A 27,094-nucleotide genomic window follows, 5' to 3' on the forward strand; every position below is an offset into this window, starting at 1 on the left:
CTTGCAGTGGGATGAAGGTCATTGTTCTGACCTACTACCCTGGTGGTTTGTCTTGGCCTCACATTGCTAGATGGGGAAGAGCTGTGGATTGGCTCAGCCGTACTCACTGTCTCCTGGCAGTGGCACACTGACTAGCACTAGGGGTGAGGCTAATCTCTGCCTCAGTATACTGCAGCCAGCTAGAGAAGATGCTTTCCTGGAGGGTGTCAGAGCCCTGTTTGGTGTTGAAATAACACCGAAACTGCTGTGCTCACCCCTTCCCCATCTAGCAGTCAGCCACCCAGCCCAGCTTCTGAACCCTCTACTCACTGTGGCTCCTCACACATTACACCCACATGAGCATACATGCATACAGATGAGCATGTGCACGTGCACGCACACACATGCACACACACATGTGCACGCACACACACACACCTGCGCATGCACATACACATGCGCGCACACACAGGTGCACGCTCACACACGCTCACACACACACACGCATGCACACACACATAGACCTGCCCTCATCTTCCCCATCCCTGTTACTACCCTTCCTCCTCCTAGTTAAATACCTAGCAAAGGGGAAAGTGGGCACTAACAGAATGTGTTAGCTGGCAGGATCTAATCTAATTTATAGGTGGATAAGAAAACCTCATAGCCAATGAACAGGACAGGAATCTGATAACCCACAAGAGTGTGCTATAGTTTTCTGTCAAAATTTCTATAAAATTTCTCTTCATAGCCACTCCTCTTTTGGTTCAAAGATAATCAAAGTAAGATTCTTGTTCTTTATAAAATAAGGCTGGTCTCATTACCTTTGGCCTGATTACTTACATAAGTGCAGCAAGAATGGTAATTGATCCCATAGGCCTTTTTAAATTTGCTTTGCTGGAACTTTTCATAAGGAATCTCAGATTGTACCTTTGAAAGCTATGAAGGCAAGGCAAGAACTCATCACCAGATTTTGCCTGTAGCACCTACAGATTTTGGGTAAATCTTCTCTTCCTGAAGTTCCCAAAATACCCTAAGCCTCCTGGGCCTGGCAGGAAGTGACCTTCTTTACTCATCTGTAATGCTGAGGACACTGTAAGTCAGGTACCAGGCTGGCTTTCCCTAGAAGGTATTGTAAGCACTGGGTCCGTCAAGTCCACTTCAGTTCCTTAAGACTGTCTGGTCATATCTAATGCATCAGTTTCAAATATGACATTCCAGTCAACGCCTTGGTTATATAACCAGTATTTCCCATCATGTCCTTTTAGAAGGAGGACAGATTCTTATTGAACTTGTGCAAATAAATATATTCCATGAAGATGAGAACATTTGATAAGAATTTCTGGCCAGGTGTAATGGCTCACGCCTATAATCCCCACACTTTGGGAGCCTGAGGCAGGCATATCACCTGAGGTCAGGAGTTCGAGACCAGCCTGGCCAGCATGGTGAAACCCCATCTCTACTAAAAAATGCAAAAAAAAAAAAAAAAAAAAAAGTTAGCTGTGGTGGCAGGTGCCTGTAATCCCAGCTACTCAGGAGGCTGAGGCAGGAGAATGACTTGAACCCAGGAGGTGGAGGTTGCAGTATGCTGAGATCACACCATTGCACTCCAGCCTGGGTGACAGAGCAAAACTTTGTCCCTCCAACTCCCCACCCCTGCTCAAAAAAAGAATTTTGAATTCTGGAGGGGTTAGGCAGGGAGAAAAAGAGAAATGCTTCATTTCTGTTTTAAAAAAGCATCATTGGCCAGGCACGGCAGCTCATGCCTGTAACACCAGCACTTTGGGAGGCCAAGGTGAGCGGATCACCTGAGGTCAGGAGTTTGAGACCAGCCTGGCCAACATGGTGAAACCCCGTCTCTACTAATAATACAACAATTAGCCAGGTGTGGTGGCGTGCCTGTAATCCCAGCTACTCCAAAGGGTGAGGCAAGAGAATGGCTTGCACCCGGGAGGCAGAGGTTGTAGTGAGCCGAGATTGCACCACTGCACTCCAGCCTGGGTGACAGAGTGAGATTCCCTCTCAAAAAAAATAAATAAATAAATAAATAAATAAATATATATATATATATGTATATATGTGTGTGTATATATATATACATGTATGTGTGTGTGAGTGTGTGTGTGTATATATAATGTAAACTGTTGTGAGTTCACAGATAGCTTAAGAGAAAAGGAAAAGAGGTTCCTGAAAGCTGGCAATCATATTCAAGCAAAAACAATAGTTATCCTTCATCCGTTCATTCAGTCCCATGTAATTAACTCTTGCTCTGCTTCATCTTGGGTCAGCAGTTTTAAGAACCTGTCAACCAGAAGTTTGGAAATCTGGATTAAGTTCAGTGGTATAGTTTAAAAATTACCGAAGCAGGGCTGGGTGCAGTAGCTCATGCGTGTAATCCCAGCACTCCGAAAGGCCGGGGCAGGCAGATCACTTCAGGTCAGGAGTTCGAGACCAGCCTGGCCAACATGATGAAACCCTTTTTCTACAAAAAACACAAAAATTAGCCAGACATGGTGGCATATGCCTGTAATCCTATATACTTGGGATGCTGAGGCACGAGAATCACTTGAACCCAGGAGGCGGAGGTTGCAATGAGCCAAGATGGCACCACTGCACTCCAGCCTGGGTGACAGAGTGAGACTCTGTCTCAAAAAGAATAAATTAATAAAAATTAAAAATAAACAAAAATAAAAATTACTGAAGCAACCCCATCAAAAGCCTGTACCCTAGACTATCTGGCATAGTCCCTGATTATTGAAGACAAAGTACTCTGGCCTGTAGTTGGTGGAAAACACTTTCAGAGAACAATCAGAATAAAACAGAAAGTATCAGTGGATGACAAGAGACTTAAAATGGCCATAGTTAATCTGATGAGAGTGTGTTTGACAAGGAAATTTGGTGATTTCTGTGGCACATGGTGTTTTAAACAATAACCAAAATTATGACTGATAACATTATGCCAGGACATATCAACAGCAAGTGTACTGAAAATTTTCTTGGAAGTTTATACAATTTCTGAAATATTTATACAAATAACATTTAACATTAACATAAGCCTAATTTTTTTTAATATCTCTTTTTACAAGGTGAAAGAAAAATTTTTTTGAGATTTCCCAGAGGCCTTCTGGAAAATCTAAAAATCAGTTCTAGATCAATATTTTATTTAGAATGTGAGGTAGGCAATTGCAAATTGTCTGTCATATGCCAGGATTATCTAGCAGACTAGCAAATTTTATGAATATATCATTTTACATTTTTTATAGATATGTGTTGTATCATAGTACAGTTCTTCAGGTGGCAAAAATAAGTTTATTAACATACCCAAAAACAGATAGCCTCTCTGTACTAGATAAAAATAAGTAGCCAAAAGTATATAAACTTAAACTTATGCTTAGTAATTAATGTTTCAGTAGTTTATTTAGAAATGGTCTAGTAATTAATATCTATTGCTTAATTTAGCATAGGTCTCATGTTGCAAATTACAAAAAATTTTGGAAACAATTTTTAGTCAGATATTATGAAACATAATTATTATTGAAATGTCCATTTATAAAACTTCTATCCCACTTAAATTAATACACATGTTCTTGACACATATGCTTGAATTTTTTATCAAAATTTCACAATACACTAGACAAAGCTAGCCATCATCTCAAGTTATTTCCCTCTTCTATTTTTACAACACATGCATTTTAGGCAAGTATCTAAACAAAAAAATCACAAAAGCAAAAAACCTAGGAAAAAGTTAAATACAAAATGTATAATCGTATTATACTCAATGTTGATAACTCAAAAGATATGGCTGATTTTATGAAACCAGCAATATTAAATTATTCTCACTTTCCAATGGTTTACCTACATCACATGAACTTGAAAAACATTTGGATTAGTTTCTATATTTCTGAGATCTTAAGGTATATTTAATTTAAGCCAATTTGAATAGAGGTCTCGTAAAATATTTTATATATTAATTTGGTAATACTATCCAGAGGTAGAAAAATATCACATATACATACATACATGCACACATAAACATACAGATAGACACAAATAGAGACCATCTATTTCACCTTTTATTCTGAAATTTTAGCCATGAGTTACGTAAACAGAGTAATACAAAGCTCACTGGTCTATATCTATATCATCATTGGCTCTTGTTATTGCCCCACTTCCTCTTTTTATCTGAATTGCGTTTTGACAGATGGGATAAGTTAAGGTCGCCTGCTCAATAAGACAGCTAAAGCTTTTTACCAATATTTGTGGAGGAGACTTTTAAGATTTTCTTTTGCCCTGATATGTAGTTGCTTAGCAGGGATTCCCTGAGTCCCTTGAGACCCGCAATCAGGACAGGGGTCTAAAGTTCAAATGACTGCAGGGAGTTGAGGGGCTGAAGTATCAATGGTGAGCAGAGAGATGGCAAAGGGGACATGCTGAAGGGCCCAGAGAGCTGAAGGGAAGATGAGGGTGGTAAGAGGAGGAGAAAGGATTGAAAGCAATGGGAAGGGATGAGCCTTTGAGGGGCCAGTTGTAAGTCATTGAAGTTCTAGGTTATCCAGTAAATTATGCCAATAAGAAAGGAAGCAGACAGTTTTTGCCATTATTGTGGGACGTATAGTCAGCAGGGCTTCCAGAAGACGGTTTCCAGTCCACTGAGAAGTTCCCACGTTATTAACTAATGACTTCTCCCCAACAAAGATGCCTGGGACTCCAACGCAGTCTCAGTTTGCCTGAGTCTCTAACCCAGATTCTAAAGTAGAGGCCTACCCGAAGAACCAGGAGTGCCCCCTCTCAAGGGTCAGGGAATGAATCTCTACTGAAAAGAGCCAAGAAGATGTCCATCCAGGAAGATTCTTTCTCACATAAGTACCTTTCAACCTAAGAAACCTGGGACTGTAACCCAGCCTCAGAGAGCACAGTCAGAATCTTAAGAATGAAAATGTGTCCTTCAGTGGACTATCGTCTGGAGCACTGGATTTCCTCAGGAGTAGAACTCACCCATGGACTGCCCAATCCCTCAATCGGGAGTGAAGACAAAGGCTTCAAGGACACACACTTGGAGTCCTGAGTGAGAGGTCAGGGGTGCAGTGATAAATCTGAGGCTGTCCAAGTCACAGCAACATACCTATTAAAGAAAAAAATTGGCCTGGTGCGGTGGCTCACACCTGTCATCCCAGTATTTTGGGAGGCTGAGGCAGACAGATGACTTGAGCTCAGGAATTTGCGACCAACCTGGGTAACATAACAAAACCCTGTCTCTACAACAAAATACAAAAATTAGCCAGGCATGGTGGCATGCACCTATAGTCCCAGCTACTTGGGAGGCTGAGGTCAGAGGATTACTTGAGCCTGGGAGGTTGACGCTGCAGAGAGCCCTGTTTGTGCCACTGTACTCCAGCCTGGGTGACAAAGTGAGACCCTGTCTAAAAAAAAAAAAAAAAAGAGAGAGAGAGGAAAATTTTTGTTTATGTAGTTGTTAAGATGGTAAAAAATTTCTTTTCTTTTCTTTTTTTTCTTTTTTTTTTTTTTTTTTTTTGAAAAGGTGTCTCGCTCTGTCGCCCAGGCTGGAGTGCAGTGGCACAGTCTTGGCTCACTGCAACCCCCGCCTCCCAGCTTCAAGCAATTCTTCTGCCTCAGCCTCCCAAGTAGCTGGGATTACAGGCAGGCGCCACCATGTCCTGCTAATTTTCGTATTTTTAGTAAAGACGGGGCTTTCACCATGTTGGCCAGGCTGGTCTCCAACTCCTGACCTAAAGTGATCCGCCTACCTCAGCCTCCCAAAGTGCTAAGATTACAGGCGTGAGCCACCGCTCCTGGCCTAAAGACTATTCAGAACTATTGCATAGGGGTACCCCCGCTTGTCCTTGTGATATTCAGAGTTGAGCCGGACTGCAATAGGGGAGAGGGATGCGGGTTCAACACCAAATACAAAGACAAGTACGGATTTATAGTCAAGATGCAGAGGGTGGTGAGTGGATGGAAAATTACCAAGAGGAGACATCAAAGGTAAAGGGATCCTCGCTGAACTGACTTAACAGGATTCTTGCAGAAGGCAGGCCAGCAGGTCAAGATGATTAGATATCAAGGGATGGGGGATTCTTGCTAACCTGACTTAGCAGCATTTTTGTTAAAACTGGACTAGGCCGGCCAAAGACAGGGCCCAAGGACAAGAGGGGCTCAGAGAAACCTGTCTAAGGTTTATTGAAGGAGAGAGTCTTTGTCAGCTCTTTGGAGCTGACAAAGGGATTGTGGGTCATGGTGACAGTTTGCAGCTAATGTAGCCAGACCTCAGCTCTTGGGGCTGCCTAGACCCTCAGGGATCCTGGCTTATACACAGTAAGTGCTAATTTAATATAAAATGAATTAGTTGTTTGTCCTAGGGTAAGGTTCTTAGTGCATTTTTTTTTCTTAGTTTTCTGTGCATAAATATTTTCTTAAAAACAGAAAGTGTCTTTAGAAGCACAGAATTAAATCTCTCCTGCTTTGGAGGTAAGTGCCAGTGACCCTGCTGGAGGAAGGGAGCACTCTCCTGGGAGGCAGGTGGCCAAGGTTCCACTGCAGCAGCTCTACCTGTGCCCCCAGTGTGACCTCGGGCAAGTCGCCTCCCCACCCTCAGCCCCACTTCCTCACTGTGTATGGGAGCTATAATGCTGCTTCTGGCCCCTGAGGGTGGGAAGCAAATGAGGTGAGAGGCTGCTGTAGATGGAAAAGTGGTTTGCCTAAGGATGGGGCTAAATGATCTGGACTCACCCACCTGAGTTCATGGTAGATGTTTATCTGTTTATTATCTTTCCCCTTCTAGAAGAAGGTCAGCTCCATAAGGGTGGAGACCATGTGGATTGTTCACCACTTTATAGCCAAAGCCTGGAGTAGCGTGGGGCACAGAATAGGTAGTACATGCCTGTGAAGGGAAGGGAGAGAGGAGTGAAAGGAAGAGGAAGGGAGAAGGAAGGTGAATAGGAAGGAAGAGTCAAGAAGGGAGAGAGGGAGGAGTGGAGGAAGGAGGGAGGGAGGAAGGAAGATAAGAGGGAATCTGCCTCCCCTAGCTAGTGGTGCCACCCCCTTTCCTGCCACTATCCCACCTTGACCAAATTCTGACCAAGCCCTCCTCCTCTGGGATCCATGGTGACAGGCCCAGCCACCCCCCACTCCTCCCCACAAGCCAGGCTTAGCTGAAGCTCCTGCCTGGCACCCTCCCCTCCTCCCACAGTGGGTGCCTGATGGTGTTACCTGATACAGTCTGGGAGGAGGGCGAGGCCCTGGCAGCCCTGGGGCCCTCAGGCTGTGAGCAGAGGGCTGGGACCCTGCACAGCCTACTGTGCAGCCAGCCAGGCTCGGAGCCCTGCCCTGCACCCCAGCCTGGCAGGGTACTTTCCCGCAGAGAGAACAACCCAGCACCTGTGCTTGGCCCACACCCCCTCCTCGGAGGTTCCCCAGGGCCTCGGACAAGCACTGGCTGGTCTCCGAGCGCTCCTAAATGGGAGGCAGGCTCTGCCAGCACCCAGTCCTCCCTCTGGGGCCACAGCTCCTTGCCCTTCCTTACCTTGCAGCCCCTGCAGGACAGGGCAGCCAAAGGCCAGTAAGGCCAAAGGACTCCGTTTCTCTGCATCATCATTATGTTCTGGAAGAAGTGGAGGAGTTTGATGGGGTTTGGCAAATGGCTGATAGGTTCCAAATGGCTGGGTCGCCCCCCTAAAACACAGTAGCAGAAATGTATGTAGCCTTGGCAACTAACAGATTTGGGTAAACTCAGTGACCATATAAAGGGCCGTTAAAGTGTAGCTTAGCTTCAGTTCGTGGCTCCCTGTCTGTTCTCGATGCTAAACAGCAATGTATTGTTATTTCAAATTGCCATTTAATACATTTCAATAAAATCTGATCTGTGGATGAAAGTGATAGAGCCATGCCATTACAATCCACAGGTGCTAATATACAAACAGTGGACTTCAGAACGGTGAGGTCATAGCCTGTGATTGGACAGGAAGCCAGAGGGGCCACAAAGGAAAATGCTTGGTATGTCCCTCCTCCCTTGAACTGGTTGCATTTTCTTTCAGTTTTCCTCAAAATTCAATTAAACATTTGTTGAGCATCCAAGAAATACAAGGAGGAATGACAGGTGGAGCCTGTTAAATACAGTGTGAAATCTTCACTCCAGCAAAAGAAAGACTGACCCACTGCCCATGCCACCATGATGCCATAAATATTAGCCTATTATTTTCCCCGCTAGTTCACAAATTTTCTCTACAATGGAAGAATTTCATCAAGACAAGGTCCAGTCCTTCTGTTTCCCAGATCTAGGATTCTCTCAATAAACACCTGTTCCACACATACCTGCCTGGGGCCAATGACATACCAGACACGATACAGTAAGAAAAGATGCATGGGTCCTTGCCCTCAAGTAGCCTACATTCTAGTGGGAGGGACCGTCAAATAATAAAATCAATGCAAGCATGAATCCTTTGATCGAGGGTCTGAGCTAGATAATGGGCTACAAGATCCTAATTTATCTGTGGTCAGGAAAGCCCTCTCTGAAGAGGTGACATTCCTGCAAGACCCAAAGTTGGGGGAGCATTTCAGCCTGGGAAATTTGCATAAGCCAAGTCCCACAGCAGGAAGGAGAAGGAAGGAGAGGTGCCTGTCTGTGATTGAAGTATGGGGTGCGGGGAGTTTGGCGAGAGAAGGGCCTTGCGGGCTATGGTGAGTAGTATAAAGTGCATGTAAGTGCCCTATGACAGGACCAGATACCTGTTTTAAGTGGATTGCTTTGACAGTCGTGTGGCTTTGGGCTGAAGGAGCAGGACAGGAATGGGGCAGAGAGACCACTTAGGAGGTGCCCGCAGAAGTCAAGGTGAGAGGGGATAGAGGCTCGGCCAAGGGCGGCAGTGGCAGAGGTGGCAGGAAGAGGGTAGGTTCGAGCTCTATTTTAGAGACAGACTCGCTGGTGGATGGTTTGGCTGGGGGCGGGGGTGGGGGCCAGGAAGGAGAGGGAGGGAGCAAGGGTGGCGCTGAGTTTCTGGCTTGAGTACCACTCATCCTGTGTCTGCACATACCAGTCATCCTGTAGGATGACTTGCTTCAGCACTCTACCAAAGGCCAACCTCCATCTCAGCCTCCTTCTGCCTAACAATACCCTCGGGTTCAGGAAGAGTCATTACTCTGCTTGTTCAGAAGGAGAAACTGAGGCATGCATCAGCAAACCACACTGCCCCTTAGGAAACCAATTGTATGAACCAGACAAAGAGCCAGAGCTTGAACCCCAGGGTTGCCTTGGGTCACCAGAATCACAAAGATGGAGTGTGATGTCCAGTTTTATCATATGTCAGGCAGTGGGACCTTAAACAAGTTGTGAAACCTCTCTGAGCCCCAGTTTCCTTATCAGTAAGATGGAGGAAATAACAAGATCTACCTCACCGTGTGGTTGCAAGGAGTAAGGGCAGAGGCCCTCATCAATATTAGTATTACTCTCTGCAGATCACAGAGCTCATACATGTGTCTGCCTCTTTATGCACATGTGTGCAGACACTCTGTATCTGTGTGTGCTTGTGGGCACAAAGCTGTTGTGTGCCTACATCACAACCCCAGCCGATGACTAGGCCCTGCTGAGGTTTCAAGTTAAGACAGTAGCATGTTTGCTTATGTGCTTCTGTTTAGCCTTCTGAGCCATGCTTGGTGGTTGAAGTAGGAGCTTTCATCCTCACTGGAACACGAGTGAGTTGAGTTTGGAGCCAGCTGTGAAAGTCGGGGCAGCCTTGCCCTGTGAAGCCAGCGGGCTTCCACGTGCTCTGGCTGACCTGAACTGGGAAGGCGGGGAGCCAGAGGTAGGGGCTGAGAAGGGCTAGGGCTGGAGGAAGGGAGCTGAGGAGGAGGAGAAGGAGGAGGCCAAAGAGGGCCTAGGAAGGAACCCAGACCCAAAAGGAAATGCACACTCAGATCTGGAGTCTGGTGCACCCAGAGCCCCTTCTGTGGGTGGCTTTGGGAGCCTCCCCCAGCCCCCTCTCCCCACCCACTTCACTGAGACTGCTTTATGTTCCTGTTCCCAGGAGGCAGCTGGCACCGAGGGAGGCTGGAGCTGGTGGGGCGGCGCTCCCCACTTTGTGCCCAGAGCCATTCCAAAGGGTGTGTCCCAGCAGGGCACACACACACAGTGATTAGGGGGAGGGAGGAGTGGCATTCACTGTCCACTGCAGGACCCAGCCGGTGGGCTGGACAGCAGCCAGCTCTCCCCAGGCTCTTGGCTGCAATATCATTGGCCCTGGCCCCACCCATAGCCTACCCAGACACTCCTTCCAGTCCAGGGTCTGGAGCCCTGGCTAGGAGGAGCCGCCTAGGGGTAGGCTGGGCTGGGCACCTCAACTCTGCACACCCCTCCCTACAGCTTCCCTCCCACATCCCGCTCCAGCTGGATTTGAAAAGGTGCTCCCATCCTTCCTCCTCTCCAAATCAGGCCCTGCCCTGTACTCTTTCCTTTCAGCCGGAAGCTGTACCCATAAACTGGCTCTACCCCATAGACCCCCTCCTGTCTTCGTAACCACTGAGAGAACCCTCTGAGCCAGGCCAGCTGCTGGCTTTCCTCCGTGACTCCCCCTCTTGCCTCCACTCCCCCACCTGACATGCCCTCCTCTCCTGCTCCCTGCAGCACCATCTTCCAGGCCAGACAGCCTCACTCCTCCTGGAGCCCGGTCCCTGTGAGCCTGCCTTACTAACTGCTCTGCAAAAGCACTGCCCTGTTCCTTATGCACCCACGGGGTGGTGGATGCACCTTGCCCCACTGTCCACTCCGCCTGTGCTTTATCTGCTCCACAAGATGAGAGGCTCCAAGGTTGGCACTGCACTGCACCCACCCCACCTCCACCCAGGCCATTGAGGCAAACCCTTTATGGGCACTCAGCAAACACTTCTGGATTCATACTGATTCCATCCAGGTCATGTGTTGGCACCTTTACCTCCTGGGTCTGGGAGTGGAGTGTGGAGTTACGCTTCATTGGATATTTAACTAGTGCCTTTGTGGACAAAGGGATTTGACTTCTCAGTCTTTGGCTTGGGTGTTCCGGGAGTACCTGGTTTTTGATAAAAAGCTATGGAGTCATCCAATCTTGGAAACTGTCCACCTGCTCTGATGGAGCACCCCCGCTTCTTCCCTTCAGCACCCAATTCCCTGACCTAGCAGCCTCTTCCCACCACATCCTGGCCGCCCAGCCTCTCTCTCCCCTGGCGCAGCAGTCCACAGCCCTCTTTCCACAGCATGGAGAGTCTGACAGATGCATTCTAGTCCATTGTGGCGACGCCTACTCCCCTGCCTGCAGCGGTGGGTATTCACAGTTTTACAGGGAACCACAGAGACAGACCTGACCCTTCCTGCCTTCCTGAAGCAAGTTTGCCTGCCTCTCTGGGGCAGGCTTCCTGCAGGGCATATCCCAAGAGGGAATGAATCTGTAACATTGGAATTTCAGGCAAGGGGCACCTGTTGGAGGAGATAGTTTTGTCTGTACCATCTTTCTGGGATTCTGCAAATCACAACCTCATCCCTGGACCTTCATGGCCAATGTACCTTTGAGATTTACTTCTGGTTTCAGGATGCTTTAAGGCTCATGGCCTGCCCAGGAAGAGTGGCAGAGGCCACGGAAGGCCAAGCACCTCATTGGACTCCTTTGTTTTGTGCTTGTTTTCCATGACACGGGGGGAAGATGATCAACAGGAAAGATTCGCTCCCCTGGCTCTCCCCCCATTTCTGAGAACAGTCAGCAGAGGTATCAAGGCGTTAGTGGTTATTTCCTCCAGGTGACCCGTCAGTTCCAGGGTAAAAGAGGCCTGACAGCACCCAGCTGGCTAGAGCCTCCCAGGTGGCAGTTTTCAAGAAGGCTTGAAGGGAAAGTTTGTGTGAGGTTTGAAGGAAAGGCCTGGGAGAGGGTGTTTGGCCACACCTCTGTGTTTGGTGGCTGGCCCACCCCAGTGTGGGCTGCTGGAACCTCCGGTTGGCATTTCTGAGTCAGCCTGCGTGATATGTGTTTGTTTGAGGGGAAGGGGTGTCTGTGGGTCCTACCCACAAGGTCTCATGACCCCCAGCGGAGGAGGGAGCTGCAGTTCTGTGGTTACTTCCTGCACTCCCTCTTTTTTTGTTACTTAAAGGATTGCTGTGCAGTGTTTGATTTGGTTAAGTTACACTCACGACCCTGTAAGGAGAAAACATATAATTCTAGTAATTTTATTGGGCTTAGGTTTCAGGCAAATGGAAATAAAATTGCCTCTAAAAAGACAGACACGCTGAATTGAATAAAACAATAATAATAAAAAGCCTCCCTTGCTTTGAGATAAGTGGTAAGTCATTTTATGAAGTACTAGAGAAAGGGGGGGGGAACCCACAAAAAACAAAACGGAGGAACCCGGGAGAAAAGAGGGGAAAAGAAAATCAAGAAAAGCTCCTCCACCGCCCTTGCCTTTATTTCTGCTTTACCTTTTCCAAAGAGCTTAATTTGGTGTCATAAAGTGAAGCGTAAAGCGCGAGTGGTGAGATCGTCCTGTCCTGCGCTTGACAGTACAGGTGGACCAAAGGGGCTCCCGGCCAAATACTTCTGGTTGGAGGGAGGGGAGGGAGTGCTCGCTCAAAACCACTCCTGGAATGGCTTAACTCGCCCAGCACGAATCAATGACAACCTCCCGTCGGCTGCAGCAGGCTCCCCCGAGCAGCGCGGCCGCGTGGATTCCCAGCCTGGGACCCTGGCGGCGCTCAGGACACTGCCCGGGCACCAGCGCGGCGTCCCCCGGGCGGCCAGGTGGGTCTGCGTCGAACTCGGACTGCCTCGAGGCTGGGATCGGGGCTCTGGGGAGCCCAGCGGCCGGGCCGTGGGGAGGGGGTGGGGAGGAAGCCCTTCCGGGCGGCCGGGAGAGCTCGGGCGCTGCGGGCATTCTCGCTACACGCTGCGGGGACCCTGTGGCCGGGTGGCCGCGGGGCGGCTCCGGCTGGCGCGGGTGGCGGCGTCCGCAAGGCGTGCAAACCCCCGCCTCGCCGGAGCTCCTGCGGGGCGTGGGGCTGCGCACCTCCCCCGAAATAGGAGAGAGGATCTGGAACTCTGCAGAGAGCAACTCTTGCCGCTGCCCCATTACCGCTGGCCCACGCCAGCGGGCTCCTTTGGGGCGAGGGGCCAGCGGAAGGAACGTAAGGGCACTCCGAGAGGGAGTTGCGGGTGTACATTGGTAGTTTAAATTGTCTCCCCCAAGAATGCTTGGTTCTCCCGAGCGTCAGATGAAAAACTTGGGGGCGGGTGGGAGGGGGGACAAAAGCCATGGCAATTTGGCTAAAGTCGAGGTCCGGCGATACGAGTGGAAATTAAAGGAGCGATTGGCAGAAGTCCAGCTCGGCGAGGGGCGGGAGTCCCGTCAGGTCCCTGGGCTTGAATCGCGGGCTGAACTGGGTGGGTGGGGGGCCCTTCCCTGAGCGCCAACCTGGGGGTGAGTGGATGGGGAGCACTCCCACCCGAGCAGGCGAGTCGAGCTGGAAGGCAAGTCTTCCAGCTCCGGAGGCGGCCCGGTGTGGGTGGCGCGTAAGTACTGACCCCGTGCGTCCCTACTCCCGCGGGCGCCCGGGCCCGCGTCACCCTCTGGAGCGCCTGAGTTCCTGCAGGCGGGCGCAGCCGCCGCAGGGCTGGCCTGGGAAGAACGATGGAGAGAGCTTCCCCCCATCCCAGCACCCACAGCTCCCGCCGCCCACCCTGCGCGTAGCATGGAGCGTCGTCGGGTGCACCACTCCGTGCTCTGTGGTGAGGGCTCCGGGGTCGTTCCTTTCTGTTCCTGGCTTCCGTTGTCCCGGCTGTGTGCTGACAGGCAGGTAGGCAGCGGGTGGCTGCCTTCTTTCTTTTAATAGCTGGTACCCAGCTCCACGCAGAAGGAAGCCCCACTCCAGCGACTTACTGGTCGGCTAGTGGTAGACCACTTCCAGTTCTTCTAAATGCGGAATTTTGAAAATGGAAAGGAAGTGATTGAAACAAGCGGGCAGTTTCTCCAGATGAGATGAAGATTTTTTGGAAGGGGGAGGGGCGCGCTGGCTTGGAGGTGGTAAAGGCTCTGCCAGGTTCAAGTTTCAGCTCCACTCCCTCTGTCCCCCTTCTTTCACCCAGTTAAATCCTCTCTGGGCTTAGAAAGGCTCAGGAACCCCCACTGGGTGAAACTCTAGGAAAGGAAAGTAGCCCCCAGTGCCGTCCTCCCCCTTAAGGCACAACCTGAGCTGCATAGACAAAGAACCCACTCTCCCAAAAAAGACTCATATTAGGTCACATCAGATATGAATCATTAGCCCCACTTTGCAGATAGGGAAACTGAGGCTCAAATGGATTAAGTACATTGTCCAGGTAGTAGCAGAGGCAGGATTCAAAGCCACTCATTGTACCCCACATGTTTTAGAATCTTACACTTTAATTGGGAGACAGGAATCACCCTGGTATAATTATAGTACAACAGAAAATAGTATGTGTTACATTTAATATTAACTTTTTTTGAATGTCATTGTCTTTCCAAACAATCAGTCATTTATTCAACACTGTTGTATTGTTTACTGTATGTGTCCAGGTACCATGCTAAGTGCTGGGCATACATCAGTAAGTGAAATCAGACCGGATCTCTGGCCTCTGTCAATGGGAATAGTAGTAGTAATAGTGCAACCCTCAAAGGGTTGGATGAAGTGAGATGGAGCCCAGGAAGGAGCCTGGGAAGCATTGCTGCTGAGAAGCAGCAGCAGGAGGCCTGGATGTAGAGGAGGAGAGGGAGAAGGAAGGAGAGGAAGGAGCAGGGAAGTTAAAATAACTGGAGTCTCCATGCTGCAGTTACCAGGACTTGTCCCTGGTTCAAGGGAATGCAGTGGAGTGCATACAACACAGTCAGCCTCTGCCCCAACTGCCCAGGAAGCCGTTTGAGCCCCTGCTGTTCAGATTATTCATTTAGGGTTTACAGTTGTGGGTTTCAAAGAGTCTGCACTTTTGCCACCTGCCAGCTGGAGATGACAAGAAGCAGCTCAAACAGTTTATGAGAGGACTGGCATCTCTTAGGATCAGTGCTGGCCAGACTGAGAACTGTCCCAGGGCGTCATCCTCCTGATGCATCTGCCCACTTCCTGGTGACCAGGATGGCATTTTCATAGGACTCGAATTCAGCTTCAAGCACCTGCCCTTAACCTTGGGGAGAGAAGCTTGCCTACATTCACAGGACTTGTTGGTAGCAAAGCCAAGACTAGAACCCAAGTCTCTAGACCATACATGGTTCACAGAGCAGCTCATCTTGGCCTTCTGGGGCGGTTTTAGGACTCAACTGAAAGACCCTTCATCCACTTACATCTCCACTTACAATGCCATTTCCTGAGAATCCTGTCCTCCTTCGTTTTAGCTGACCAGACATATCTGTCCTAATAGAATGGTGTTGGATGGATGTTTGAGACAGAGCAGCCATAAATAATCTGGGGCGTTTGGCCTGTTAACTCTCCTTCCATCCTGAATGGTGTAATAGGTGTAAGATAACTACCTCTAAAATTAACTATCACTTTTGTGAGGAAGGTGAACTGATAAATCTTGCCTTGAAGCTATTACCCATCTGAGTGATGCTCTGGGACTTTCCTTCCCCAGAATTGTTACTGACTCTTGCTAGAAGAATAATTTGTTTCTTCTTTTTTTTCTTAAAAAAAAAAAAAAAAAAATTCCTGGGTTTGAGGTCACAAGATCATATTGCATACTACCTTGATGTCGTCTGCCAGAATAAAGGCATTTTCCCCCAATATTGAGATAATCAGCTTGATAAGGGCAGTGAGCACCCGGCTGGCTGTCCCAGTGTTTACAGCAATTACACAGGTGTATAATTGCATGGGGATGTTTGTTTGCTCAGCCCTTGCTCAGCCAGGCAGCCCTACAGGTTGGGCCGGGGAGAGAGCTGTTCAGTTTATTTTCCTTTGGCTGGGAACTGTGGAGATGAATAGAGGGAGGGGAATCGGGTTGAGAGATTGTTGCCAAGAGCAATTTGGAGTCTCCTTCATATTAGTCAGAGATTGTGTTTTTCCTTTCTAAAGCCGCCTGTTTCATAGTAACTTCCATGGAGGATTTCTTTTCCATCTTGTGTGTGTGTGCTTGTTAGTTTTTGTTTGATTTTTAACTTGCTGCACTTCTCATGACTTAGCAAAAAAAAAAAAAAATAGCGTGGGGAATGGGTGATGAAACAGGCCCTTTATATCATGCATTCTGCATGTTATTGCTTAATAAATTTGAATACTGATAGACCCTGAGGTATCATGATGGAGTGAAATGAGTAATTCCTTTGAAAGGAGAGTTTATCTTCAGTGGATGACTTTCAAAATTGCAGCATAATTTCACTTTCCCGCTGTACATCTTGATCCTGTGTTTAGATAAATAGGAATGCTTGCTCTCTTCTGTCATTTTCCCTTTTGTTCCATTTGGAAGGCCCCCTCCATGTAGGCCTTGCTTGGAAGGGGATCAGCTAGAGTGGGCTCCCTCCACCTCATCCTCACCCATGCACCTCCCTCCTCTATGCTGGAAGCCAGCTAGTGAGAAGGAGGCTCTCCCTGTGGGTTAAGAGCTGCCCCCCAATGGTGGCTTGGCTTGTGTGTGCATGGAGCACAGAACAGGAAAGCGTGCATGACCACAGGCTGCCCCTCCTAGGCCAGGAACCCCAGAGCAAGCTGTAATTCATCAGTCAATAACTGAGTCCATCCACTGAACAAATTGAGTGGAGCAACTCTGAGACTCCAAACTTGAAAAATTACCTAATAATATGGTACACGATCTATGTCAGCTTTTCCAAATTAGATGCAAACCAGATGCAAATGTACATGTGACCCTCCCAAATGATATCATATAACTGGACTTGGCCTTCAGGAAAATCTGTGCTGCCTACACATATGCGTTGTACACATACATGCAGGGCTATTGCTTTCTTGGCTGTGGATTCTGGCTGACAATTCTGTTAAATTGTTTCTGGAGACAACAGTTTGGTCCATTGGTTTTTCTGGAGCCACTGGAAGGGGTCACTGGAGAGATGACAGTGGTCTCAGCTCCTGTTGACACTTGCCATCCATAAGCCCTAGGGAAGTCTAGCAGAGGCTGCGTCTATTAGATAGAACCTAAGCAATAGAAACTTTTCTAATGCTTGATTTGTTTCTGTTTTTCTTAACAAAACAGTAAATAAGATTTATTGCGATGTAATTCACATGGCGTATAATCTACCCATTTAAAGTGTAAATTCAATGGTTTTTAGCATATTTGCAGGACTGTGTAACCATTACCATTATGAGTTTTATAGTATTTGATTACTCCAAAGGAAATACTGTACCCATTAGCAGTCGCTGCCCATTTCACCCCAAGCCCCTGTCCTGGGTTACCAATAATCTACCTTTTGTCTCTATAGATCTGCCTATTCTGGACCTTTCATATAAATAGAATCAGATAATATGTGGTCTTTTGTGACTAGTGTCTTTCAACTAACCTACCACTTTTGAGTCATTAGCTTTGTAGCATGCATTAGTACTTCATTTCTCTTTATTGCTGAATATTCCTTGTATGGATATACCATATTTTATTTACCCATTCCTAATGGTATTTGCCCATCATGGGTAAGTCCATTTACCCATGATGGATATTTAGGTTGTTTCCATATTTGGCTTTTGTAAGTAATGCTGTTTTGAACAATCATTTGCAAGTTTTTGTGTGGACCCAGATTTTCATTTCTTTGGGGTATATACCTAGGAGTGGAATTGCTGGTTCATGTGGTAACTGGATAGTTACCCTTTGGGAAACTACCAGAATGTTTTTTTTACAGTGGCCGTACCATTTTACATTCCCACTGGCAGGTATGTGATGGTTCCAGTTTCTCCATATCCTCACCAACACTTGTTGATAATATGGCCTTTTTATTGTAGCCATCCTATTTTTAAGGGTTTATATGCTCAAGGGAGCACTAGCCAGGAAATATTCTGGGATCAGCTCAGTCATGCTTGCTTTCTGTAGGTATAGTGAGAGCCGTTCAGACCTCTTGAACATCCTGCACACCCTGGTGTTTCCTTTGCATGTCCCAGAGCTCTATACTGAGCTTTCCCTCTATGTTCCTATAAGACATTGGCTTTGTATGGCTGGGTACTCTATTTCATGCTGATATTTCAGCTCCACAATGAAATCATTTTATCCCAGTTTTATGCCTATGGGACTGACCAGGATAACTAACTCTTAACAAAGACAAACTAGGAACTCACCTAGTTTGAAGACTACCAAATATTTAAAAAATTTTTTTAAAAATTATCTTTTCATTACAACATCCTAAGTCCTGGTCATTAGCCATTCTATGGCATCATGTTCAGTGTAGCCAAACCTGAAGACCAGAAATGAATCCCAGTGCTTCCTGGAAGTTATTGTAATGGAGTTTGGCTTGTATGGCCCAAGAGCAGCCTGGACTACACTCTGCTGTGAATGGACTCTTCACCATCAAATAGTGCTTAGTCCCTTAGTCCAGCAGTTTCTAAACCTGATTACATGTTGCAATCACCTATAAAGTCTTTTGAAAGATTACACGCCAGGCACCATAGCTCACGCCTGTAATCCCAGCACTTTGGGACGCGGAGACAGGCGGATCACTTGAGGTCAGGAGTTCGAGACCTGCCTGACCTACATGGTGAAACCCTATCTCTACTAAAAATACACAAATTAGCCAGGTGTGGTGGTGAGCACCTGTAATCCCAGCTACTAGGGAGGCGGAGGCAGGAGAATCGCTTGAACCCAGGAGGTGGGTGTTGCAGTGAGCTAAGATGGGACCACTACACTCCAGCCTCCGTGACAGAGCAAGACTCCATTTCAAAAAAATAAAAAATAAATAAAACATTATAGATGCCCATGCCTACCCAAGAAGTACTGAAGTTGAATCTCAAGGGAGGCCACCAGCTGCCTGCAGGGGATTGTGGTGAAGTCTGAGAACACTTTTTAACCTCTGTGTGCCTCAGTTTCCTGACTTGAACTGGGGAGTTGGATGGATTACGCTGGTGTTCTCCACGGGGATTCACACAGCTGGCTGAAGCACAACAGATCTGCATGGGTCTGGGTCTGCACAAAATTGTGTTTATAAAAGAGGGCTTCTGCTGCTGAAAATGATGGAGAGAGCCCTTGTAGATGGTTTCTGAAGTTCAGCTTTGACCATTCTGAGTGCTGAGGACCATTTTCCCAACTTCTCAGAGGAGCGGAGTCACACAAATGGCCGTTACTTGGTAAGACAGTCACACTCTTCAAGGGCAAGGACCAGATCACCCGTGTTGTTGCCCTGGCTAGCTGTGTGCACAACTGTGATATAGTAGGATTGACCTAGCATCACTTTCTTCTCCCTTCCCACTCAAGGTCATCCCTGCCCACTTCCCCTGAAGCCCCCAGCGCTTTGCTCCTTTTCTTCTATTATTATTTCTAATAGCAGCCCAGAATGTCATTCGTTCATTCAACCAACATTTCCCAAACACCTCCTGTAAATGATAAAGTGACTAAAGCTCCATTTCTGTCCTCAAATAATGCACCAGCACATTTTAAGCAGAGAAGCAGCCCGAGGTTAATCTCTAGAGGTGCAATTTCAGGGCTCCTTGATTGGGATGAAGGAGAATTTTAGAGAGGCCTGCATTCACAGCACGTAGGTAAGGCGACTCCACCCCAACCCTGTCTGCAAGCTGTGCTCCTTCACCCTCTCCTACTGGGGCTCTGCCATCAGCAGGCTGCTCAGAAAATGCTTCTGTCATCCCTGGTCTCAGCCAGAGACCGCCCTCCTCCTCAACTCCCACCTGCTAGGGAGCAGGCAGGCAGAGGAGGGAAAGGGAGGGCTGGTTTATTCGGAGATCTGAGCTCCACACGCCAGCCCTTGGCTTCCACCCCGTAACACTGACTGGACAATTCACAGGACAGCTGTGCTGTAAGGACTGAAATAATCACAGTTTATTAAAGCTGTCGGGGGCGGGGGGAGGGGGCAGGGAAGTGGGGTGGAGGAGGGACCAAGGGTCGCATTTCTGCCTTTCAACAAGAGAGAGGCCAGGTGAGGAAACTTGAGGCCAGGCCTCCATACAGTGGAGCCTCTCCCTCCCTTCCAGGCGAAGGCACACACCGGTGACATTAGAGACACTGCTTTGGGCTGTTTTGAGAGTTTTTTGTTTTTTGTTTTTTTAATAGAAGGAAAAACCTTGAAGTTTCACTTGAATAGGGATTAATGTCTCTGTGGGCTGGACCTGCAGAGGAGGGGAAATTCTAGAAGGGTGGAAGCTGCAATTAGAGGAAACGGGTCTGATCTGCCTCCGACTGATCAGGGAGGGCTCCTCAGTTGGCAGTTTTCAAAGGAACATGTTTGGGGTAGTTTTCTGAGCATTGCTGTGTTTTTCTTTGGACTTTCTCTAGGGGTGTGTGTGTGTGTGTGTGTGTGTGTGTGTGTGTGTGTGTGTGTGTATGTCCTTAGTTAATACCTAAACTTTGGTTCTAACCGGAGATGGGGACACTGGGAAGTTATGAAGCCACCCTGCGTGTGTCTTTGACCTTTGGTTTTCCCCCACTCTCCTTTGGCAGTGTTTCTGGAGGACAGTGAAACAGGCATTTGCAGCACACTTTTTTTTTCCCCTGGTATCTTCATGCTTTTCCTACACTGCTCAAATTCCTCTACCCACCCTCTGAGACCCACCCATCCAGGAATCTGTGTTCCAAAATCACCCCATCTGAGCTCTCAGCACCCTTTCAAACCCCTCACCTCATCCCCTCCTTCTGATGATCAAACCTGGTTATTAGGAAAAGCCAGCTATTTGCATGAATTCACATTAAGGTGTAGAAGAGACACTCACTACCACATGGTTCCCTTCTCAGGGTGTCTGTATTTGAAAGAGGAGGCTTACCAGCACACACTTTTTTCTTCAAAAAAAAAATTATTTCAATAGCTTTTAGGGTGCAAGTGGTTTTTGGTTACATGGCTGAATTATACAGTGGTGAATTCTGAGATTTTAGCGCACTCCTCACCCAAGTAGTGTACATCGTACACGATATGTAGTTTTTTTTATCCCTCATCCCCTTTCTACTGTCACCCTTCTGAGTCTCCAGTGTCCATTATACCACTCTGTATGCCTTTGCCTACCCATTGCTTAGCTCCCACTTATAAGTGAGAACATTTGGAATTTGGTTTTCCATTCCTGAGTTACTTCACTTAGAATAATGGCCTCCAGCTCCATCCAAGTTGCTACAAAAGACATTATTTTGTTCCTTTTTATGGCTGAGTAGTACTCCATGGTGTATGTATGCCACATTTTCTTTATCCACTCATTGGTCGATGGGCACTTATGTTGGTTCCATATCTTTACAATTGTGAACTGGCCAGCACACATTTCTAATGGTGGAACTCAGGCACGAGAAAAAAGCAAAGTCAGACATGGGCAGTGCATGGGGCCAGTTGTTTATTCGGGGAAGGGGACTTCCTAGACCACTTTAATCATGCCACATTTCTAGCCACTTGTGAGGCCAGTGCATGGGAACAGCCTGGCAGGCGGCTAAATGGAGAGGAGGATGAAGGGCCAGAGTGAGGGCACCTTGCAGGGAACAGTCCGTTCGGGGCATTGCAGGGAGAACCAGGAGCTTCCCAAAGGTCAAGCTGAACTGGACAGGCCAGAGGCTGATGTCCAGGCAGGCAGGAGTGATTTCCTGTAAGCCTGTGGATCTCTTCAAGGTAACAGTAGGTATGACCCAGGGAAGGTTGGAGAACAAATGGAGCGAACACAAAGATGGAGCTTACGGGGTCCTCCAGATGACTCAGGCCTTAGGGAGGAGGCCCCTTGGCTGGGCTGGGTGGCCTCTGGCCAGCCCTTGTGGACATGCAGCTGTGGGGTTCTCAAATCCGCTGCCTCTTTCTCCCTCCCTTCTCCCACCACTGCTCCCTGCTGAGGGGACAGCTTCTCTCCATGTTCCCTCCCGTCCCTCCTCTCCCACTCCTGTGGCGCACCCTCTGAGTGAACCTGGCCTCCAACTCTTGGAAGCTTTTCCAATAACACAGTGGTGAACTCTCTGCAGCCCCAGGCAGAGCAGAGGAGCTGAGCGTCAGCCAACCCCAAAGCCCACGCTGGGATGAAAGGCCGAGTGAGCCTCACATGGGGGGAGCCGAGGGGAGAACAGTGGGGCCCTTGGAGGAGAAACGCTGGCCCACAAGGCCTTCCTCACAACCAGTGGGGGCCATCGAAGGTGATGCCTCATCAACAAGGACAAAGCAGCACCTACTGTGTGCGGGCCCCATGCTGACCCCTGTAGGACACCCATGCAGGTCTTTGGCCCCTGCCTTCTAAAGGGTTGTCATCCATTTAGCCAGGTAAGACCGGAAGTAAAAATGAAGCAAGATTCTGTAGAATCAGGCATGACATTCAGCTGAGTGGTACCAGAGAGATGGTGCTGTTCAATGTCAGAGCAGGGGGAGGAGGTCTCGACCTAGGGCTCAGGGGTGCCTTCAGGGAGGTGCTCTGAGCTGAGACTGATGATGAAGCAGTGTGGCACAGCCTCTTAGCACCTAGGCTCTGGAATCAGGGCCTGGTTCAAGTTCTACCTCTGTCATCTGCAGGCTCCGTGGCCTTAGACTAGTTATTTAACCTCTCTGTGCTACAGTTTCCCCATTTGCAAAATGGGGATGGAGCCTCCTAGGGTTGATGTGAAGACTGAATGAGGAAAGCCATCAGTGCCTGGCCTGTTGTGCACACTTCATAAGTGGTGGCCTTCACCATTTGCACAGAACCTTCTCTGAGCCACACACATCTTTCTTCATTGCTCTTGCCCTTGAACCTTGAAGGTTCTCTCTCCCCTCCTACTTTCCTTCTCCCTTACCCATCTCTATTTCTTTCACTCCCCCTTCTTCCCTGCCTTAAGGCTGCAGATGGTCACTCTGACCTGGGCCCAGGCAGAAAGGTAGAAGTCATTTTCTCTATTTCCTGAGGCCAGCAAGAGTTTAGATCCTCCACACAAATGCTCAGCCTTACAAGGGACCCCAAGAGGATTGTCCCTACCAAGTTGAAGAACTCCACAAACTCAGCGTAGAGCTCTGGTCTTCCCCCCTTTCTCCCAGCACACACTTCTCCTCAGAGGGATTGATGAAACCCAAAGCAATGGAAGTGTCACATGCCACTTCCTTAAACCTGTCTATGACAAAATCCTGGTCTGCTCTTAGACTAACTCATTTACCAATGATAGTGAAGAATTATCTCATAATGGATTTTTTAAAGTAATTATTCCCAGAGACTGAGAACAGGTAATAATAACAGGGAAAGTAGGCATGAGAGGTAATAAAGGAAAATAGAAAATACCTGTATGTAAATTTTTGAAATGATACCCTTTGAAGAAATCAAATGATATAAAAAATGATGTATCCCTGAAGCATAGTCCTGGCCAAACGTGCAGCCCTCCCTGGGAGCCTGACTGCACAGTGCACTGTGTTCTCTGCTGACCCTGCCGCCAGCATGCCAGCTCCCCTTCTCTTGGCAGGGCCCTTCCAGGATCACTTGCCCAAAGCACAGTAGGTAAAGAGAGTTGCACGATGATATCGTGCCTTCTTCTAATGCATGGCTAGCGACCTCAGTGCAGCCACACCATACCAGAGTGTATATGCGGTACGGTGTCTCCTGGGGCTACCCAGGCAGGGTACCTGCCCTAGATCACCTTGTCTACTGGGGCCACCTCATGAGGGGCAAGGCAGACAATGTTAGGACATCAGAAGCCCTCCTGGTCTAAAAGTTCTTCCCCGGTGGATGGTGGACCCAGAATATGAATCTGCCTGACCCCCAAGACCACGCTGTCTCCACAGTGCTTCATTGCCTCTCCAGCCATCATATTGTTATGGCCAGCACCTCTGTTATCCTTCCCCTGCCTGCTATGGTCTGGGGAACAGGGTTAGCAGAATCCTGAAACATGGTGTAAGTTGCCATTTACACCATGGCACAGAGGACTGTCCATGCACCCCATGATGGGGGCTCCCTAGCAAGGCAGCCAGACACCAGTGGCTCAAGGGTGCAAAAATAGATGTCTGTAAGACAGCCAGAGGGAGACACACCTTTCAGGGCTGGGGCCACCTTATTCCTAGGGACACTATCTAGTCCAGAATTCCCTTCAGGAGTGAGATCCCTTCCACGGCTTCCACAGCAGAAGCCCTTACTGGATAAGAATCCACTTAGATTCTTATTCCAGCCTCAGTTCATCCACTTTCTAACTGAGTCACTGTGGACTTCTTGGAACTTCTGAGTCTCAGGTTTATCTGTTCAGTGGGATAATCATAGCTGTCCTCTGAGCTGATGAGAAGATCAAAAAGATAAATTATGCGATATATCTAGCACATAGTAGCTATAATTTTGAAAGTAGTTTTTGACTCAGAGCTCCCATGCAGCAAACGTCTGCCCCTCCCCTGCTTCCCAGTGGCCCCTGCGTTCTGCCTGTGACCATGGCATTTCTCCTGCCACAACTGATGAAAGCTCAGGGTGTGGCTCAGCAGTTGCTGCTCCTGCCTTGACCTGTCCCTAGACTCCATCCTGGCTGTCCCAACTGGCCACTGCTGCTGTCCTCAGAGCAGAGAGGTGGAGAGATGGGAAAACTACAAGGGCCTTTCTCCCAACCAGTGTTAAAATTCTGCCTGTCCATTCCCAAAAGCTGTCCTTGCTTTCCTGCTTTCTCACCCACCCCTGCTCTTTGAGGAACTGCAGCCCCCTGGGCTGGCTCAGATAGCACTTCACAGACACCAAATCAAAAATGCCAGCCAGCATCCTATGAGGATTCCCGGGTCTCAGCTACCTAAGGGTGAGTGCTCAGCCTTAATCTCATGGTGCTGGAACCATTCAGCCCACCATCTCCAAACCCCTGCAGTGCCCAGAGACCCTGGTAATCCTCACACAGGTCAGAACAGCAGGGACAGGGGACGGGGGGGCACGTGCAGCTTCACCCCACCCCCTTCCAGCTGGCTCCTCTGAAGTGATAATGAACTTAATATACAATAAACAATAACTCAGTAGTAAAAGCATGTGCAAAAGGTAATTAGTAACAAAATACCATGGTCCTCAAAGGTAGTTGGTTGCATTTTGCTTGGCTCTAAGGACTGTGGTGCAGATTCTATTCCAGCATGTGCTGTTGACTTCCAGGAAAGGTACCTGCTACTCAGTGTCTCCTAATACGTTCACATGAGGGACCCATTCCCACCTCCTCCCATTTCAGGCTTGCCCGAGGGTTGCAGTCAGGCAGACAGACTGCAGGCTTTGCTTGGCTTTTTCATCACCTCCAGAGAATCCGACATTTCTAGGTAGAGGTCACCATGCCCCAAAGTAACTGATGCCAATTAAAGGGGCCCAGCCTGCTGGGAGAGTTGGGGAGATAGTACCCAGCCTGTGATCCCCAGGTTGTGGGGTTAACGTGACAACTGAAATGATTCCTCCCAGAGAGCTTTGCCTTAATTGGCATTTTTCCTGGCTGGCTGAGCCCTGCAGGAAAGAAACCATCTCACTGTCCCCAGGCTACATCACCTCCTGTCCATCAGGAGCCCCAAAGCTGAACATAAAATATGAGAGAAACAACCCTTCACATTAATAAAAACAGATTGTAATATACATGTTTGTGTTTACAATCTCATTAATAAAAACATACATGATCATTTCTAAGGAGAGCTCTATTATAAGGATGCATCCTGCAGCATTTATTTCTACATTCACCATTCTTACAGTGCTCAGAGCCCGAAGTACAAAATTAACCCTGAATGTTACCATATGACTGACTTTTCAGTATCGTCTTCCCTGTTTGAAAGGCTGGATTCTCTGGGCAGCCGACCAGGAAGCAGTTTAACATGCAGGATGTTTGTTAGGAGTGTTCAAGGGATCAACTCTTGCAAGAGGCAGGGGGAGGGAGGGAGACGCTGCAGCAATGCCAGCCCTACCACTTATGCCAACCCCACAGGGACCTCTGGGGCTGAAAGGGCCTCTTCAAGTTTGTCCCAGTTTGGGCCCAAATGCCCAGGCCTCTGATGCCCTGCATAGTCACTGAATGTGCGGTTCTTGGAAGGCGTGACTTTGGGCCAGGTGGCTCTCTGCAACCCTGATGGGGCTGTCCTGAGCTGAGGGCTGAAGGCTGACCTTGCTCCCAGCAGCTGGGGTCACTATCTGGGTGGCTCATCTCTGTGCCCTCCGCAGCCTGGAGTGGCTCATTTTTCTCATTCGTTTGTAAACTTCCTAGAGGGAGGAAGTATATCTTATATTGCTTTCTCTGTCCCCCTTTCAACACTGAGCACTTGATGGGTGATCACAAAGCAACCAGTGATCCACGTGGAGGTACCGCCATAGGTGTCAGGCTTGCTTGCTCTCTGTCTGCGGGCAGATCACCCAGGTGCCCACAGCTGCCAGGAGAGAGATGTTGCAGCCCAAGGTGTCAGCCCCCTCCAGACAGAGCCCCAAGGACAGGTTCGACCAGCCTCATAGATCCACATCCCCTCCTGCAAGGAGTCAGGGTCCAAGAGGGAATATTTCAACTCCTTGTGTGTGTGTTGGGAGCAAGGGCAGTTAGAGTGCATGCAGTACATAAGCAGCTCCCATCTGGTCTGTTAATTCACTCATCCCCTCATTCATTTGTTTGCTGAGCAGCTACAATGATGCTAATACAGTGGAGGCTCAGGTGTGGGCCTCCTCCTCCTGGGGTGGACTGAATATACAGCAGGACAAGAATCCTGGAAGCCCAAAGTAGCTGGTTCATTCACTGGGAAGGCCACTCCCCACCACCTGAACTCCAACCTTGCATTTTGCTGCCCATTTCGGATACTTCTCCAGAGTTCGTTGTAACATACTAAGTCAGTAATCACAAGGATTACTGTGATCCCAGCCCTCACCAGCCTCAGCTGCTCTTGGCCGTCTCAGAAGAATTGGCTGCAACAATTTGGCACCATGAATTTAATGGTGCCTTTTGCTTAGAGGCCCCTTATACAGGGAGCTTGCACGTGGGCAGGACAGAATAGCAACATGGACTGGGTTCTGAGGCCCTGAAGAACTGTGCTGCCCACACCTCTGTGCCCACACTGGGCTGTGCTGGCATTGCTATTGGTCCAAGATCTCAGTTTCCATAGCCTCTGAGAGGTTTGGTCACGGCAA

At 48.4% G+C, this 27,094-nt stretch overlaps 1 protein-coding gene across 16 annotated transcripts in view; it reads left to right on the forward strand.

The window, feature by feature from the left end:
• The window catches only part of ZBTB7C (zinc finger and BTB domain containing 7C), a 384,618-nt gene that overhangs the window by 262,349 nt on the left and 95,175 nt on the right, over positions 1–27,094 (forward strand). The window contains exon 1 of one of the 16 annotated variants that reach the window (XM_001093405.5): positions 12,369–12,743. The exons of 11 other annotated variants lie outside the window; for them this stretch is intronic. Coding sequence is in view for 1 of the 5 variants with exons in the window: in XM_077975033.1 (XP_077831159.1) it covers positions 13,428–13,795 (368 nt within the window). In the remaining 4 variants the exon portion in view is untranslated. Of the gene's footprint in view, positions 1–12,368; positions 12,744–12,860; positions 13,127–13,330; positions 13,796–27,094 lie in introns of those variants that run through there. 4 more of the 16 variants (XM_077975045.1, XM_077975044.1, XM_077975033.1 and 1 more) reach the window with 4 other exon arrangements.

This window comes from Macaca mulatta, chromosome 18 (assembly GCF_049350105.2).
Source record: "Macaca mulatta isolate MMU2019108-1 chromosome 18, T2T-MMU8v2.0, whole genome shotgun sequence".
NCBI lineage: Eukaryota > Metazoa > Chordata > Mammalia > Primates > Cercopithecidae > Macaca > Macaca mulatta.